This window comes from Oryctolagus cuniculus, chromosome 7, assembly GCF_964237555.1.
Source record: "Oryctolagus cuniculus chromosome 7, mOryCun1.1, whole genome shotgun sequence".
Lineage (NCBI taxonomy): Eukaryota > Metazoa > Chordata > Mammalia > Lagomorpha > Leporidae > Oryctolagus > Oryctolagus cuniculus.
This window is the reverse complement of record NC_091438.1, coordinates 62757708-62773061: the sequence shown is the minus strand read 5'-3', so window position 1 is coordinate 62773061 and position 15354 is coordinate 62757708. Positions and strand designations below refer to the sequence as shown.

General features: G+C 39.7%; 1 protein-coding gene across 1 annotated transcript in view; it reads right to left on the bottom strand.

Moving 5' to 3' along the window:
• Window positions 1-227: 227 nt before the first annotated feature.
• The window catches only part of VAV3 (vav guanine nucleotide exchange factor 3), a 411833-nt gene continuing 396706 nt past the window's right edge, over window positions 228-15354 (bottom strand). The window contains exons 26-27 of the mRNA XM_002715817.5: window positions 3119-3270; window positions 228-2451 (exon numbers count right to left, since the gene is read on the bottom strand). Of these exons, the coding sequence (XP_002715863.2) occupies window positions 2410-2451; window positions 3119-3270 (194 nt within the window). The 3' untranslated portion in view covers window positions 228-2409. The remainder of the gene's footprint in view (window positions 2452-3118; window positions 3271-15354) is intronic.

Below are 15354 nucleotides of genomic sequence, written 5' to 3'. Positions count from 1 at the left end.
TGGGATTGCTGTTAAGTTAGTGCACACAAAGTACTTGGATGTGGCACAAGGTAAGTATGTCAACAGTTCCTATTTACAGCTATTCAGTTGATTTGAGGTTCACTGCTTGTAACTTAGGGAGCAATCTTGAGCTAAACCTAACCACAATTAGGGCATGTATTCCCATGCTAAATTATGAGGTTGGTATAGGTGAGTTATGGAGTCATTTAATGCAAAGACTCCTCAAGTTTGGAGAAATCAATTTAATGCAAGTAGTAATTACTTATTGTATTGACATATTTACAAAATATTACAAAGTAAGATACCACTCCAGTTCACCGTATTACACAAGGCTGAATACAGGCAAGACAAAGTATATGGGAAACCTTTACTTCTGTCTTTGGTATTAGAAATCTACACAAATCTGCAGCATTTAAAGTTTCCAATATGAAGTATTAAAATGTAGACAAAGATGTAATCAATAATGTCACAAAAAGGGTCTCTAATATCTTCTGCTACGAAACCCCCAGGCCAATGAAATGCAACAATAAAGAGTGAACACCATCTGTAAAGGGACAGGGAGTCTAGTCACTAAAATGCACAATCCATGCTGCAATGCTGTACACAGGAGTGAGAAGCAGGGCTCTCCGTCACAACACGTAGCTGACGGTAACAGACAAAACATTCCCAAGACACAGAGTCGCCGATAAGACTTCATAGGAAAGAATCTACTGCAAGAGTACACTTGGACAGTGTAACTTTCCTGTACAGAATAGTTTATAAAATACATTTGGTGAACATTTACACATATACAAAAACTTAACTGCTTTTAACAAATAATTTTTTCTAAGACACAATCACAGTTTACATCAATCTGAGGTAAAGGTCTTGGATCTATCCTAGATGAGAAGTCCTAGCCCATGAGCGTCTACAAGGGGATGTGTCCATTAGGCTTCAAGGACTGGCACCCAAGTGGGCAGGGGAGAAGGTAGGGCAAACCCACCTCATTTCAGAGATGACCCAGAATTTCGAAAGTGAAATGTTCCTGGTTTGGCTCTATGAAGTTAATGCTTTCTAATTGTTTTTCTCTAAATATGAAATATGCTATGAGTCTTTTCATAACATGACTTCTGCTATGGAGGAAATATTTCATCAAGAAAGGGCCAAGTTAGTGTTCTCACTTGGCTGCCTTGAACAGGGATTCTGTGATCCCAAGAAGAATGTTCTTAAAATCCTCCCATAAAAATGAGGGCTTGGTAGAATAAGGGGCCTGCAAATGGGTCTTCCCAGCACTGAGACAGGCCCAGAAAGGGCCTGCAGGTAGGAAGACTGACAGAAGCGGGAAGCCACAGGAGCCCAGTGATTCTCCCTCTACCCTAGAAATGCATACAGGACTCATCTGTGCTTTCCATCCAAAATCCTCAGCAATGTCGTTTGTGCTACTGTAGATACTCCCAAGAAAACATGGGAATGTGGGAATCAGCAGTTATGTCTCCAGTCTTTCTGGGTACATGGAAACAGCATAGTAATAGATACTGCTGCTATCAAACTGACTTACTGTAAATGACAGCCCTTGATCTGCTTCTGTAAACAATCCCACCTGACTTGGATTACTGGCAACTCTCCATACTAAGCCCAAGACCACATCATTGTATGAAGTCAAGTACTACATTTCCAAACGATCTGATGCAATCACAAAGGTTGTGAAGATTTATATGGAGACACTCTCTTTTATGTGCTTTTTTCCTCCCCTTTATAAAGAAGTTTGCAAATATAATTAGGACATCAAATGGATAATTAAATCTCTTCTGGAATATATCACTTGCATTGCACACCTGAGCATCTGCCTCTTATATTTTATCATGAGTCATATCTGAGGGTAAGAGTGTTTTCTGCGCAATGAGTCATGTGTTGGACAATTTAAGACAAGTACTGCTGGATCTTTCCAGTAAGCTGCTCAAATGGCAGAACTCTAATTTTTCTTCATGCTAGGAAGAGCAAAATTAAACTTCTGCTTCCTGGTACCATCAAAAAGTCTTGAGTATGGCACATGAGAATAAAGTGAACAGGCATGAAACATTTACTAATGGCTGGCATTCATGGTGTCTGACCAGATGAAAGTAAGAGAAACCCCAAGCAATGTGTGTGCAGGGTTCTTTCGAGAGGAAAAGCTTTTGGCTTTGCCCTGGTCCCTGACAATGACAGACCGGCAGCCTGTTTCTTGCACAGCTCTGGGCAAGCCATTAATCTGTCAGTGCTAGCATCTTTAGAAATCCCAGCATTAAGACTTAGGAGGGGTAAAGGAGTGTGGATGTTGGACCGCCAGATATGCAGCTTTTTAAACACTTCAGTTAATTCCTAATGTTGTGCAGGCTTCTGTTGATCCCTTCTCTGACATTTTTGGTGCAGAGTGCGAAGCTGGATAGAAATTTATTCATCCTCTTCCACATAGGTGGATGGAAACCAGCCCACCTGAAAAAGAAAAACAACCATCATAGCAACATTACCGTGCATCTGGCCCTTCAAAGAATTCTACAAACAGAGCATTTCATTTTCATAACATCCCAATTAAGCTGGGGTTTTATGCCCATTTTAGGGAAAGAAGATTGGTTTAACTACTCGTAGAAGACTAATAGAGTGAATAATAGAAACAAAGGAATAAAATAAGCTTAAACAGTGTTCTAATCTGCTAGCACACATATAAATATGTAAATTAAGTATAACATGGAGCTCTACTACATAATGAATCCTATTTCTGCAGTAGAACAGGATGTAAAGACAGAGGTACAATGTCCCATTCCTTCCAATTTAGATCAGCAGCTCTTACACATATTTTGCACTACCCAGAAAGTTTATACTCTAGGGCTGAGGGTCTAAAAAGAACTGAAATGCCCAACTCTCTTCTAAGAGGAAGCCGTGACACTTGCTCAGTGAGCTTTATTTATGCCACTATCACATGCACTCTATATCTGCAGTGAGTTCCTTTTCCCAGCAAGGTCCAGCACCAATCCCAGGGGGCAGGTGTCGGGGGAAGGCTACAGCCCAGAACAGGGCCTCTCGCAGGCACCACAAAAAGTGCTACCAGCTGTCCAATCTCCTTCAGGGGCATGTGCACGCACATGGCCGGGGGAAAACTTACCCGGCCATTGACTTCTCCTCTCCACCAGCCATTTGCACTCATCTTTGTGTAAATCTTCACCACATCTCCTTTCAACAGAGACAGTTCTCGCATGTCTCGTGCGCAGAAGTCATATCGAGCAATGGCAATGCCTAGCACCTTTGGACTCAACACTGTGAAGAAAGGATGGGGAGTCATTGATTCACAGTTAGTTAGCAGCCACCAGAACCCAAGTGGACGAATGCTATTGATGCTATCAAATGCACAGTTGTGATTTCATTACAGACCAGTGATAATGGCAGAGCTTGAAAGCAGCACAATCGCTGTTTCAATGCACGCAGGTGTAGGCACATTCATTTTATAAAGTTCAAGAGTAATATGTTTTCACATTCTCCCTAAGAACTTCAAAACATAGGCTAGTTTTGTAAAAACACTAACTGGTTAATAGCTAAATTACTATCTAAAGAGACAGGATTTAAAATAGCTTTGGCCTAAACTTCCTGCTCATGGCACAGTAATCTGGCTCTCTGAGGCAAAGGTTCATGTTTTATCTAGTAATTTCTTTGACTCAAGACAACTACATGTTTTGGCTCTGATGAAAATCTGTCAAACACATGCCATCACTTGTAGTTAAGTGGCACTTTTCTCCCTCACCAGAGTTTGCCATGTTAAAACTATTGGGATAAACTCAGTTATTGTTTTATATGTAATTTCACTTAGGTGGAGAGGTATGATTCCGATTTCACAGAAGGAACAAATGGCATCCACAAACAATCTTCCTTTCAAACAAATACTGTCTTCTAGAAAACGCTTACTGGGGGGGGGGGTAGCTCATCAAAAACAAGATGTCAGGGTGTTCATCTCCTGGTTCAATATGTCTCTCTCTCTCTTCTTGATGGTAGCAGAGGAGCCCACCCTCTTCTCAAAGGAAGCTCCAGTTACTGCACTTGTCTGTTGGTCTCCAGTGTTTCATTACACACCTTGTATTAATATCTCTATCTGCTGCTCTTTGGTGTTAGAAAGTATTTTCATGTATATGTTCAGTGATTCTGAGAATCACTCATCTGAGATTGGTAGGACTTTATAAATCTTAAATGGTAGAGGAACTTAAGTGTAAGAAAAAGGGACAAACAGGAAAGGCCATCTGGGAGCAGTTTGTTAACAGTTCCCTGTGCCCAGGCTGCTGCAGTTATGACTTGTGCTACCCAGGAAGGGCCCACCTACATGGCCACAGGGGTCTCAGGCCCATTATTCATAGCCTTGTAATGACAAAAGATTTTTTTTTAGTCTCTAGGTGTCAATCATGCAATAAATGAATGGAAATGCTATAGATTCCAGAACTGTAAAGGGAGTAAAAACAGGTCATTTTATTTCACTGTTCAGGACACAAACCACTTTAATGGTTTTCTTGCTGAAAACTGTCCCATGGCTGGGCACTACACTCAGAGTTGGTGCACATAAAAACACCCTTGTGATGGAATAACCCAATCATCAACTTAACCGGGCAATGTCGCAGAGGCCTTCTAACCCTCTAGAGCACTTTTTTTTCTCATCTATTAAATGAAAAGTCTGTACTAGGTGATTTCTAAGCTCTTTCTAGTTCTAAATTCTATTCTTCTATTGGGACTTACAGATTAATTTCTTAAAAACCTGTAAGCAAACATACTTTACCTAGACTTAAGGCACTCCCTTCAATGTCAAATAAACAGCCTCTAAACTTTCTCATTACAGAAATAAAGATCAAAAAACCCAGTCATAAACTAATGAGCTGGGGAGTGATGGGTGCCAATCATCCTTTCAAGTAATGGGTATCAATAATTTTTTTCTTAATATGTGGAGACCAAGTTCAGATCTGGGTTCTGTTTATTGTTTTCCTAGAAATGCAGTGTCTTTTCTCAACTAAACTTTCTGTTCAAGAAATACAATGATTTCACAGAACACATCAGCCCTCATGCCTGTACAACCTCTTCCCAACAGTTGGATTATAAAATGTCTGACACAGCATGAGCTTACACACGGAGACCAGAGAAGTGAAATGTCATGACAAACAGTGGCTTCATGGCAGAGAGGAGTAAGGTGCATGACAGCAATGGAACTCTAGGGACTTTCTGAAGAAATGCATCTATATGAGAAGCCATACATAGAAGTAAACTAGTTTATTTGCAAACAGAAGCAAATTGAAGAAACATATAAAAGCAGTAAAGCAGTACCTGACCAGAAAGGAGTAGAAGAAGGGGGAACAAAGCTGTAGTCTGGAGGAGTTACAAAAGAAAAGCCACAGAACAAAGAAGGGGCTTAGAGAAAGAAAGAAAAAGAGAGAAAAGCAAAAGAGCATTTAGGTGTTGGCAAAAAAAATATCTCAACACAGCTATTTTGTTGTTGTAATAATGAGAAAATTGTCACATAAAAGTTGGGACATCAAGATTCATTTTCACCCACTTCTCCCTGCTCAACATTTCTAAATGAAGAACAAGTCAAGCTTTTACATTTTGATTGGCATTGCTCTGCAGTTCAGAGCTGCCTGTCCTTTCACAGGCAAACACAGAGTACCCACTCCAGTGCTGCCATCTCTGAACCCCATCCATCCAAGGATGCCATTCTCTTCTCGGTGAACTGCCTGATTTCCACTCTGTTATACCAGTGGAAAGGGTACTCCTGTAAATTCTTGATGGAAAATGTTTCACATCAAAACTGATAAAAAGAACGTATAAGGCTGTATCAATGAAACACAAAGAACTGATGGAAAATTTAAGAAATCACTCAATTTGTTAAGAACCAACTGTACCCTCCCTCCATTCCCACATGCAGATGCCAGCTTATTTTCAATGGGAAAATGCAATTAGAAGTGAAAACCACTCTGAATCGTACACCTGGAAAACAAAGTATATACACCCTCCAAAATATAAAGAGGTACAGAAAAGTCAATGGCATTTCAATGCTCAAAGTCTTTTTTATTCTTAAGGATAAGAGCCAGTAACATTTCTTAAATGGTTCTAAAGTGTTAAAATACATTATTCAATGTGCTATGTGCTTCAGTATTTCATCTAAAAATCACAGTAACTCTAAGAGGAAGGTATTAATGCTATTCCCTCTTCACATTTCAGAGAAATCTGGAAGCAGTGTGAGTCCAGGGTCCACACTTTCAACCTTTGACCACTGCTGCTCCACTTTGCATCTATTGCTCTGCTTCAGGTACCTCTGCAGGCAGAGGTAAAACCATGGGGCTATCACAATGGGAAGGAAGATGTGGTTATAAACTTTCTATTACTATTTATTCTCCCTGTTTTCATTTAATAGATTATTCAGTTGGGCCTTGTTTTCCAAGAAGACAAATGATATCTTGCTGTTTTGGTACAGCTGTATCAATAAGTTCTGGCCAATGAAATGTAAGCAAAAGTATCATCAGGCAGCTTCCAGGGCCTTTCCTAAGAAGACAGTGTGCACATGGCTTCGCCTTGCCTTGGCTTCTTTTTTCTGCCCTGCTGTCTGGAGTGTGGTCATGAGAAAGAACGTCTCTTCTGGATGATACAGCATGGGCTTGAAGGAACCTGTCCACTACTGATTTCATGGAACAGAGATATCTGCTCTTCTCTCCAGCCCTGGGCTCACTACCACCAGGTTGTATGGGAACTAGAAATGCAACTCTCTGCTGCTTCAGCTGGTGGATTTGGGTTTCTGCCACTTGTACCTGCATGGGGTCTGATCGTTATAAAAAGCTTTCTACAACCAAGCATGAGGCAAAAGTGGGCTAACTAAACTGGGAAAACATTCTATCATCTTCTAATGTGATCTGCCTCTTTGCAGTAACTGCCCAATTCAGGAACCTGACAATTCCTCCAAAATTAACAGAATAGCAGTGATTTATTAAGAGATTACCAGAATCCACCAAACAGACTAGCCCCGGGAATTGGAGGGAGTTCAATTGTTCTTACAACCCTGGGTCTTGGAGCCCTCTAAACACAGAATGTGTCCATGGTATATTTCTCCCATGCATGACCTCATACGTTCACACTGAACCTACTCTGAAGCATATCCTTGCTGATCATCAAGGTTCTGTTCTGTCCTGTTGCAAACTTTGCAGTGCATTTTTTACTTAAAATTCATTGGTACATGTCATTACAAATAATTTTACAATTTGCTCAATTTATTTATTGCCACACAATAGAACTGGCACGTTTTCATTTTGTTAAATAGAGGAGAGGCTGCCATCTCTAATTTAATGAAGTAAACAATATATACCTAACTCTATTCCTGCCAGAAAATCTGATGCAAAGATTTCTATCCCAGGTCTGAACAAGAAGCCCTCATCATGCACACCACTTCTGACAGGTATTAGCATTTTTCACGTGAGCTGTTTCCTAATTGTTCATGTTTGAGTCTCTCTCTAGGACTATTTTATCCATAGAGAAATAAAAATAGGCTAAATTTCTCCAAAACTGTTAATGAAGGTAATTTAAGCCATGAGTTTGATATATAACAAGAGATAAGTTAGCTCTAAGAGGAAGAAATGAGAAATCAATGGAAATACAATTAAATGCAATTTAAATAATCTCAACAATAAGGAGATTAATTAGATAGATAAGTTGTCTGTAATCTTAAAACATCTGACATTCTTGAAGTAATATGGGTAATACCTCACCAAAGGTCTTGAATCTCTGTTTCAATTATATGATATCTATTTTCTAACCCTAAGAACATATAATCACTTGCATTCAAGTCAAGTAGCTAGAATTTTGATCTTATAAAATCTTATCTAAACTACTATAACTCCAATTACATAGTAGTTCGCTGTCATGGTGAGGCTCTGGCCTGTCTGCAGCTTTTATTCTACACTAATTTCTTTTCCTGATGACTGAACAGAGCCTTGGTCTGCCTTGGTTCCTCACCTGAATTCCAGCCTGTGACTTTTAGTGTTTCCAGGACACTGCCATGAAGTGCAGACATTATCTCTCATTTAACCTGCCTGAAATTGGACTCCTTATCTTCTTCCCTATAATCTAGGCTCAACCTCCCACTTGTTTTTCTTTCCACGACTCGGTTGTTCTCTCTGTGAACCCCACCTCATCAAGTCAGTGATGAAGTTTGGCTCTTCCAGCTCGCTCTCTGAGTCAAACGCCTTTTCTTCTGGACTCAGAAATGTGTCCTTCACGAATTCTCAAGTGCTGCCACACAGTCCAGGTGTTGGCATCATTTCTAACCTCAGGCAACAGCCTCCTACCTGGTCTTCTCACTGTTCCAAATACTGTCTCCCAGATACCAATCCTATCATTCCATTGGATAAATTATGAAATCCAAATTCTTGACCTGAATTCCAAAGCAGTTCACAATCTGACTGCTCCTGCTTTTTATCCAAATCTGCCATAATTTCTCCAAGTGAATTCTCTTCACCCAGGCCAGCCTCTTACCACCCCCTGATGTCTACTGCTACATTTCCACGTCAGAACCTTTGCTCATTCTGGAGTGCTGCTGCTTCCCCTGCCTCTGTTATCCTAAACTTCTCTCTCAAAAGCCCAGTGCTGGTCCTCCCCATGGGCCTTCCCTGACCACCCAGGCATCCTCTGGCCCCTTTTCCTTCCTCTTCTAGCCATGTTAGACACTTGCACCACAGCCTTCCTGGGGGCTACTACTTCATGACTGCATGAGGATTCTGGAGGGCAGGGGCCAGCTCTGATAACACTACTGCATCTCCCACAGGATATCAGTTCCAGTACTAAGAAGCTGAAATTGCTTAAAGGACATGTATCTCGGCAGGGTATTTAATTTTGCAATTTCTTGTGCCTCTTTTGCCTATTCATTTAGCTTATCTTTTGTTCACTTAAGTGTTCAATAAGACTTCCACCAAAGGCCAGCAAAACACAAAGAAAAAAAGTGAAATATGCTCAGCTACTATTCCCAAGGCTTCCGGGGGCCATAATCTATCAGTAATATTCCTACAATCACTGAAATTTTTCTGAGTTGCTGAGCAGCTATTAAATAGTGTACGACTCCTGGCACTAACCATACTGCATGCCTGAGGAATCTTCTTAGGAAGAAAAGGCTAATCAGTCTCCCCTGCCGTTCAGAGTATAGCTCTCAGCCAAACATTTTAAGGCTGGATGGGGGATGCTTTCTACTTTTCTACATGATGTAGCACAACTTGCACCTGCCATTCTTCCTATACATCAATTTCCACTGCCCCTGGGTCTTTAATTCCTACAAGCTGGAAAAACAGCATTTAAATGTTTATACCTATGGAGATAAGAGTAAAAGATAATGTTCTTCTCTAAGAAGGGATGAATTTAAATATAGATGTAAGTCATGTCAGAATAAAGCATTTGCTTAAATATTTTTCACATTGTGTTAATTTGCAAAATAGAGTAACATCCACACTGAGTGTATACCCACTGATTTCTACACACAGATGCAGACCCATGCATTCTTCATCAAACTCCCCTCACCATACCAAGACACCATATTGTAAAAAGTATTGGCAAGTCTATGCCATAGAATAGAATGAGAAGATCCCAGTAGTGGGAATATTCACATTGGAATGTCAGGAGTATCTATCATCTCCTGAACTCTTTGCTCACTGCCTAGTGTTACAGTTAGGCTGCCTACTAATGCATGAAGTTATTGGGGAAACTTTTTGAGAAAGGACTCTTTTATTCATATTGGTGTCTACTTAGAAAATATAAATCAGGGGCCAGTGCTGTGGCGTAGCAGGTTAAGCTGCCGTCTGCGGTGCTGGCATCCCATATAGGTACCAGTTCGAGTCCCAACTGCACCTACTTCTAATCCAGCTCTCTGCTGTAGCCTGGGAAAACAGCAGAAGATGACCCAAATCATTGGGTCCCTGCACCTGCATGGGAAATCCAGAAGAAGCTCCTGGCTTCGGATCAGCACAGCTCTGGCTGTTGCGGCCAATTGGGGAGTGAACCAGTGGATGGAAGATCTTTCTCTCTCTCTCTCTCTCTCTCTGCCTCTCCTTCTGTTTCTTTTTTTTATTATTAGAACTTTTTATACACTTTTTTATTTCTAGAATTGGAATGCTAAGTTCCAATCATTATTTAATTTTTTTTGCCTCCACTTTTTTAAGCTTGGGAAATCCATTAACTTTTTATTTTATTTTATTTTATTTTATTTATTTTTTTAAAATTTTTATTTAGTAGATATAAATTTCCAAAGTACAGTTTATGGATTACAATGGCTTTTCCATAACTTCCCTCCCACTCGCATCCCTTGCATCTCCCGTTCCCTCTCCCATTCAATTCACATCAAGATTCATTTTCAATTATCTTTATATACAGAAGATTGATTCAGTATATATTAAGCAAAAATTTCATCAGTTTGCACCCACATAGAAACACAGAGTGTAAAATACTGTTTCAGTACTAGTTATAGCATTACTTCACATTGGACAACACATTAAGGACAGATCCCACATGAGGAGTAAGTACACAGTGACTCCTGTTGTTGATTTAACAATTTGACACTCTTGTTTATGGTGTCAGTAATCTCCCTAGGCTCTTGTCATGAGTTGCCAAGGCTATGGAAGCCTTTTGAGTTCGCTGACTTCGATCTTATTCAGACAGGGTCTTAGTCAAAGGAGAAGTTCCCTCCTCCCTTCAGAGAAAGGTACCTCCTTCTTTGATGACCCGTTCTTTCCACTGGGATCTCACTCGCAGAGATCTTTCATTTAGGTCTTCTTTTTTTTCCCCCCAGAGTGTCTTGGCTTTCCATGCCTAAAATATTCTCATGGGCTCTTCAGCCAGATCCAAATGCCTTAAGGGCTGATTCTGAGGCCAGAGTGCTATTTAGGATATCTGTCATTCTATGAGTCTGCTGTGTATCCTGCTTCCCATGTTGGATCATTCTCTCCCTTTTTGATTCTATCAGTTAGTATTAGCAGACACTAGTCTTGTTTGTGTGATCCCTTTGACTCTTAGACCTATCAGTGTGATCAATTGTGAACAGAAATTGATCACTTTGACTAGTGAGATTGCATTGGTACATACCACCTTGATGGGACTGTATTGGAATCCTCTGGCATGTTTCTATCTCCACCATTTGGGGCAAGTCCGATTGAGCATGTCCCAAATTGTACATCTCCTCCCTCTCTTATTCCCACTCTTATATTTAACAGGGATCACTTTTCAGTTAAAATTTAGCTGTAGTAACTAATGTGTAAATCATCAGTATGCAACCATTTAGTTCTGACACTTGAGTGAGATGGATAAGACACAGAACACAGAAGTATATCCATTTAAAAAATGTATTTATAGGTGGGTAAAAAAGTACTAGAGACTTGAAATGTGATGCCTATGTTTTTATTGTTAAGGCTAACTAAGTGTTGCTTTAAAGTATTATGTTTTGCCTTGATCAGGCTATGAATGTATATGAAAAAAATGAAAACATTCTCAATTTTCAGTAACATCTGAAATTTGTACTAGCAGAAACCAAGTTCAATCAACACTCTTCCTAAAAGTACTTATTAGCAAGCCCTGAAGTATTTTTGAAGTAACAATTTTCCATTCTGAGTATCACAGAACACTACTGTAAACATGTTAATTATTCTCAGGTAGTGTGAACATTATCTAATATTCAGCTTTCTGTTGTTAGAAGTACATATGATCATACCTATTTATGAAACAGAAAGTCGTTAGTAAGAATATCAGGCAATTGACCCAATGGTATACAGTGGTCACTTAAGTTCACTGCGCAAGACTGGCCTAGAAGTCACCCCAAAGACCTATACTCCTATGGAGGATGTTCTGAAGATCAGTCTAGGAGGTGTTTTTGTTTATTTGTTTTTTTTTGTGTGTTGCTTGTTTTGCCAATATTGTCTACAAATGGCTTAACAGACAGCAGGCTAAGAATTTAATGAATGTTTAATTTTAATTGTGATCCTTATCCTAATTTTATTTTAAAACTCATGTAAGTCTTCCTTTCTTCCTTTTAGACTCCCAGCAAGATCCACAGACTATCCACAGACTATCAACTATCTACTCCCCCAAATAAAGCAAATTAAAGTCTCCCAGCTTAATGTGTATCATATACTTTACATACTGTTACTGAAAAATATAGGAATAATTCAGATTGGCTTCATTTAATTGGATGTTAACAACTGGTAAGTGGATGAATTTTCCATTAATCTAAAATACAAAGATTTAATAAGAAAAACTTATGTCTAGAATTATTGCAAAATATATAGTTACTTATTAATCAATGCAACATAGTAAAAACATACAAAGTCATTAACAAGAAAACAACATAAGTATAAGTTCTTTGCTAATACTATGGAAAATTAGATAATTTGACATCATCTTGGGATTTCAGATTATTTATACCCATTTGTTAAGACATGAACTTGTTTCTAAATCCATATTCTTTAAACCTAACTGGCAGACATGTATTAGATTAGCAATGTGCAAATGACTGAAGACACTGTAGAAGATACACAAATACGTTCAGCCTCTGACTTCAAAGTGCTCACAAGTCAGTGAAGGGATAGACACACTATATAAAGACATGGGCATAATTCATTTCGGATACAAAATGCTATGACTGGATGTTCGGCTCCACCTTGGCCCTAAAAACAAAACATAACCCTATAATCTTCTAGTTGCTCAGGCCAAAGCTTCAGAATCAACTTTCAGTATTCTCTTAGTGTAATGCGTCATATCTGATATGTCATACCACCCTGCTAGATCATCTTCTAATTTATCTCACCTCTAGAGTACCATGTTGGCCCCAGCCACGAGATCTCTCACTGGCTTGCATCCTGAGTCTCTCAACTGGACTCTCTGTGTCTGCCTTGTCCTCTTTCCCATGGCCTTTTCTCAACACAGAAGCCAGAATAATCCTGTTAAAACGTAAAGTCAGACCATGTCTTTGCTTTGCTTACATTCTTCCAACAACTTCCCCTTTCTTCCGGAGTAAAAGCTGAAGTCCTTTAGGGTCTTATGTGACCTGGCCTCCCTACCTCTCAGACCTCATCTCCTGCTGCTTTTCCTCTGTAGGCTTACGCCCTGCCCACACTGCAAGGCCAAACTTGCCCCTTCCTTTGCCTTGGCTATTTCCCCTCTTACCATCCTGAGTCTTTACTGAAATGTAACCTTTGCAACGAGCCCACCCTGATGTCCTACACAAGAGTCATCGACACATATCACTAATGTTATAGGGTACAGGCAGAAAATAAGATTTACTGGGCAGGGGGACAACACACAAGCAGAGAAGCAGATCAAATGTTCGCACTTTCCTAAATGTCCATTGTCTCACAGTGTAGTTGGGCACAAAATAGTCTGCCCACACTGTGGTTAAAGTACCAGCAGCCTGCTCTACATATTGATAAGTTATCTATGCCAGCTTATATTAATAGAAGTCCCCTGGTCATACAAGAAGTCTTGTTTTAGAAATGGGAGTTCCTGGAGCCAGTGGCTGCTGCCAGCCTGTTGAACTATTGACCTAATTCAGAACTGCTGAATGGGCCTTTCCGATAGGCTATTGAAAGGAAAGAAAATAGGAAAGTAAACCTCCCATTTTTTCTTTATCACCCAATCAGCTCAGTTAGAAATCAAAAGCCATTCTCTAGCAATCTTGAGCTTCGTTACATCATTATGGTATTTTTTTCCAGCGCAAGTTTCAACTTCAAATACTACACAGTTTAATTCTTAATCTACAAGGGTAGGTACTTTTGTCTGTTCTATTCACTGCTGTCTATCCCCAGCAATTTGAACAGTGCCTGACCTGAAGGAGGCTCTGTGCAAAGATCTGCTGAATGAATGAATGATCTAGGGAGAGAGCTGTTGGTAAGGGTGTCATAAATAAAAAAGATATGAGGAAAGAAGCATTTGGATTCATTCAAGTACGTAGAACCATGCCTTCTGAGGAGGAAGGACAAAGAAGAGGGGAAGTTAACTGGGAAAGAATGTGTTTTGACTAGCGAAAACTAAGCCTACAAGTTGGGCAATACAGATATTTGTCTGCTCAGTTCTAATTGGAGTGCCTCCACAGGAAAGTGGCCAGGATGGTGAGAGATTCAATGACTGTTTACATGGTAAGGGATTGAAAGGTTATTTCAAAAGGGAGGAAAAGAGGGGAGGCTGGAAGGCAAGTAGAAAGACACAGAAAAGAAAATATACTGTATACTCATACAGAGAGCAGATAGTTTATTTTGAATATATATTCAGTTATAGTATATTCATTTGACATTAATATGGTAGAATGAGCAAGCAATCTATTTATTTTGTACTAACTACAGTAGGTTGGTATCTGTTAAATCAAATTTCTGGATCAATATAAGAAAAAACTGTTCAAAATAAATTAGATATTCTGTGTGGCAGTGGGCATAAAGTCACTTGAGTGTTCAAGCAAATACTGATGATGACCTTTCAGGAATGTCATAAAAGATATTTGTTTAAAGGCCAGCGCTGTGGTGTAGTAGGTTAAGTCTCTACCTGCAGCACTGGCATCCCATATGGATGCCTGTTCTAGTCCTGGATAGTCCACTTGTGATCCAGCTCTTTGCTAATGTACCTCGGAAAGCAGCAGAGGATAGACCAAGTGCTTGGGACCCTGCAACCACATAGGAGACCCAAAAGAATCTCCTGGCTCCTGGCTTCAGATCAGCTTAGCTCTGGCCACTGCAGCCATTTGGGGAGTGAAACCAGCAGATGAAAGACCTCTCTCACTGTGTCTGCATCTCTCCATAACTCTACCTCTCAAATAAATACAAATATTTTTTTAAAAAGTATATTTGTTTGGAAAAGCCTCAAACAGGGCTCACATAGTTGGTAAGCTGGAGAATTTTTCTGCCATTACTACCTATAGAGTATGCATCAGGCTGCATTTAATATAACACTTGAGGGATATGTTTGCTATACTATTTGGTGCAAGTAGATGCTTCATACATGTTGAATGGATGAAATAAAGAATGAAAGTATGAATGAATAGAGGAAACCTTGGCTCAATCTACACTCAATGTCCCAATGCTATTAAGAGAGAAGAGAATTACAGAGTGAAGACCTGCTACTGTATGCAGATTTGAAATTCAGTAGGGGATTGGCCTATCAGTGGTATATATCAAGGCAAAAAGAACTTGCAGTTGATCCTCACAGGTGGGAAATGAGTTTTTAGGAAGAAAAAAAGCTGATTCTCTTAATTTAGACAAACTTCTGATTGTTTTCTAGACAAGAGAGACTAGAAAAGACAAATCTTTGGATTGGGGCCATCATACAAGGGCACTATGATCAATTAGGGAACACTTCACCTATTAAATG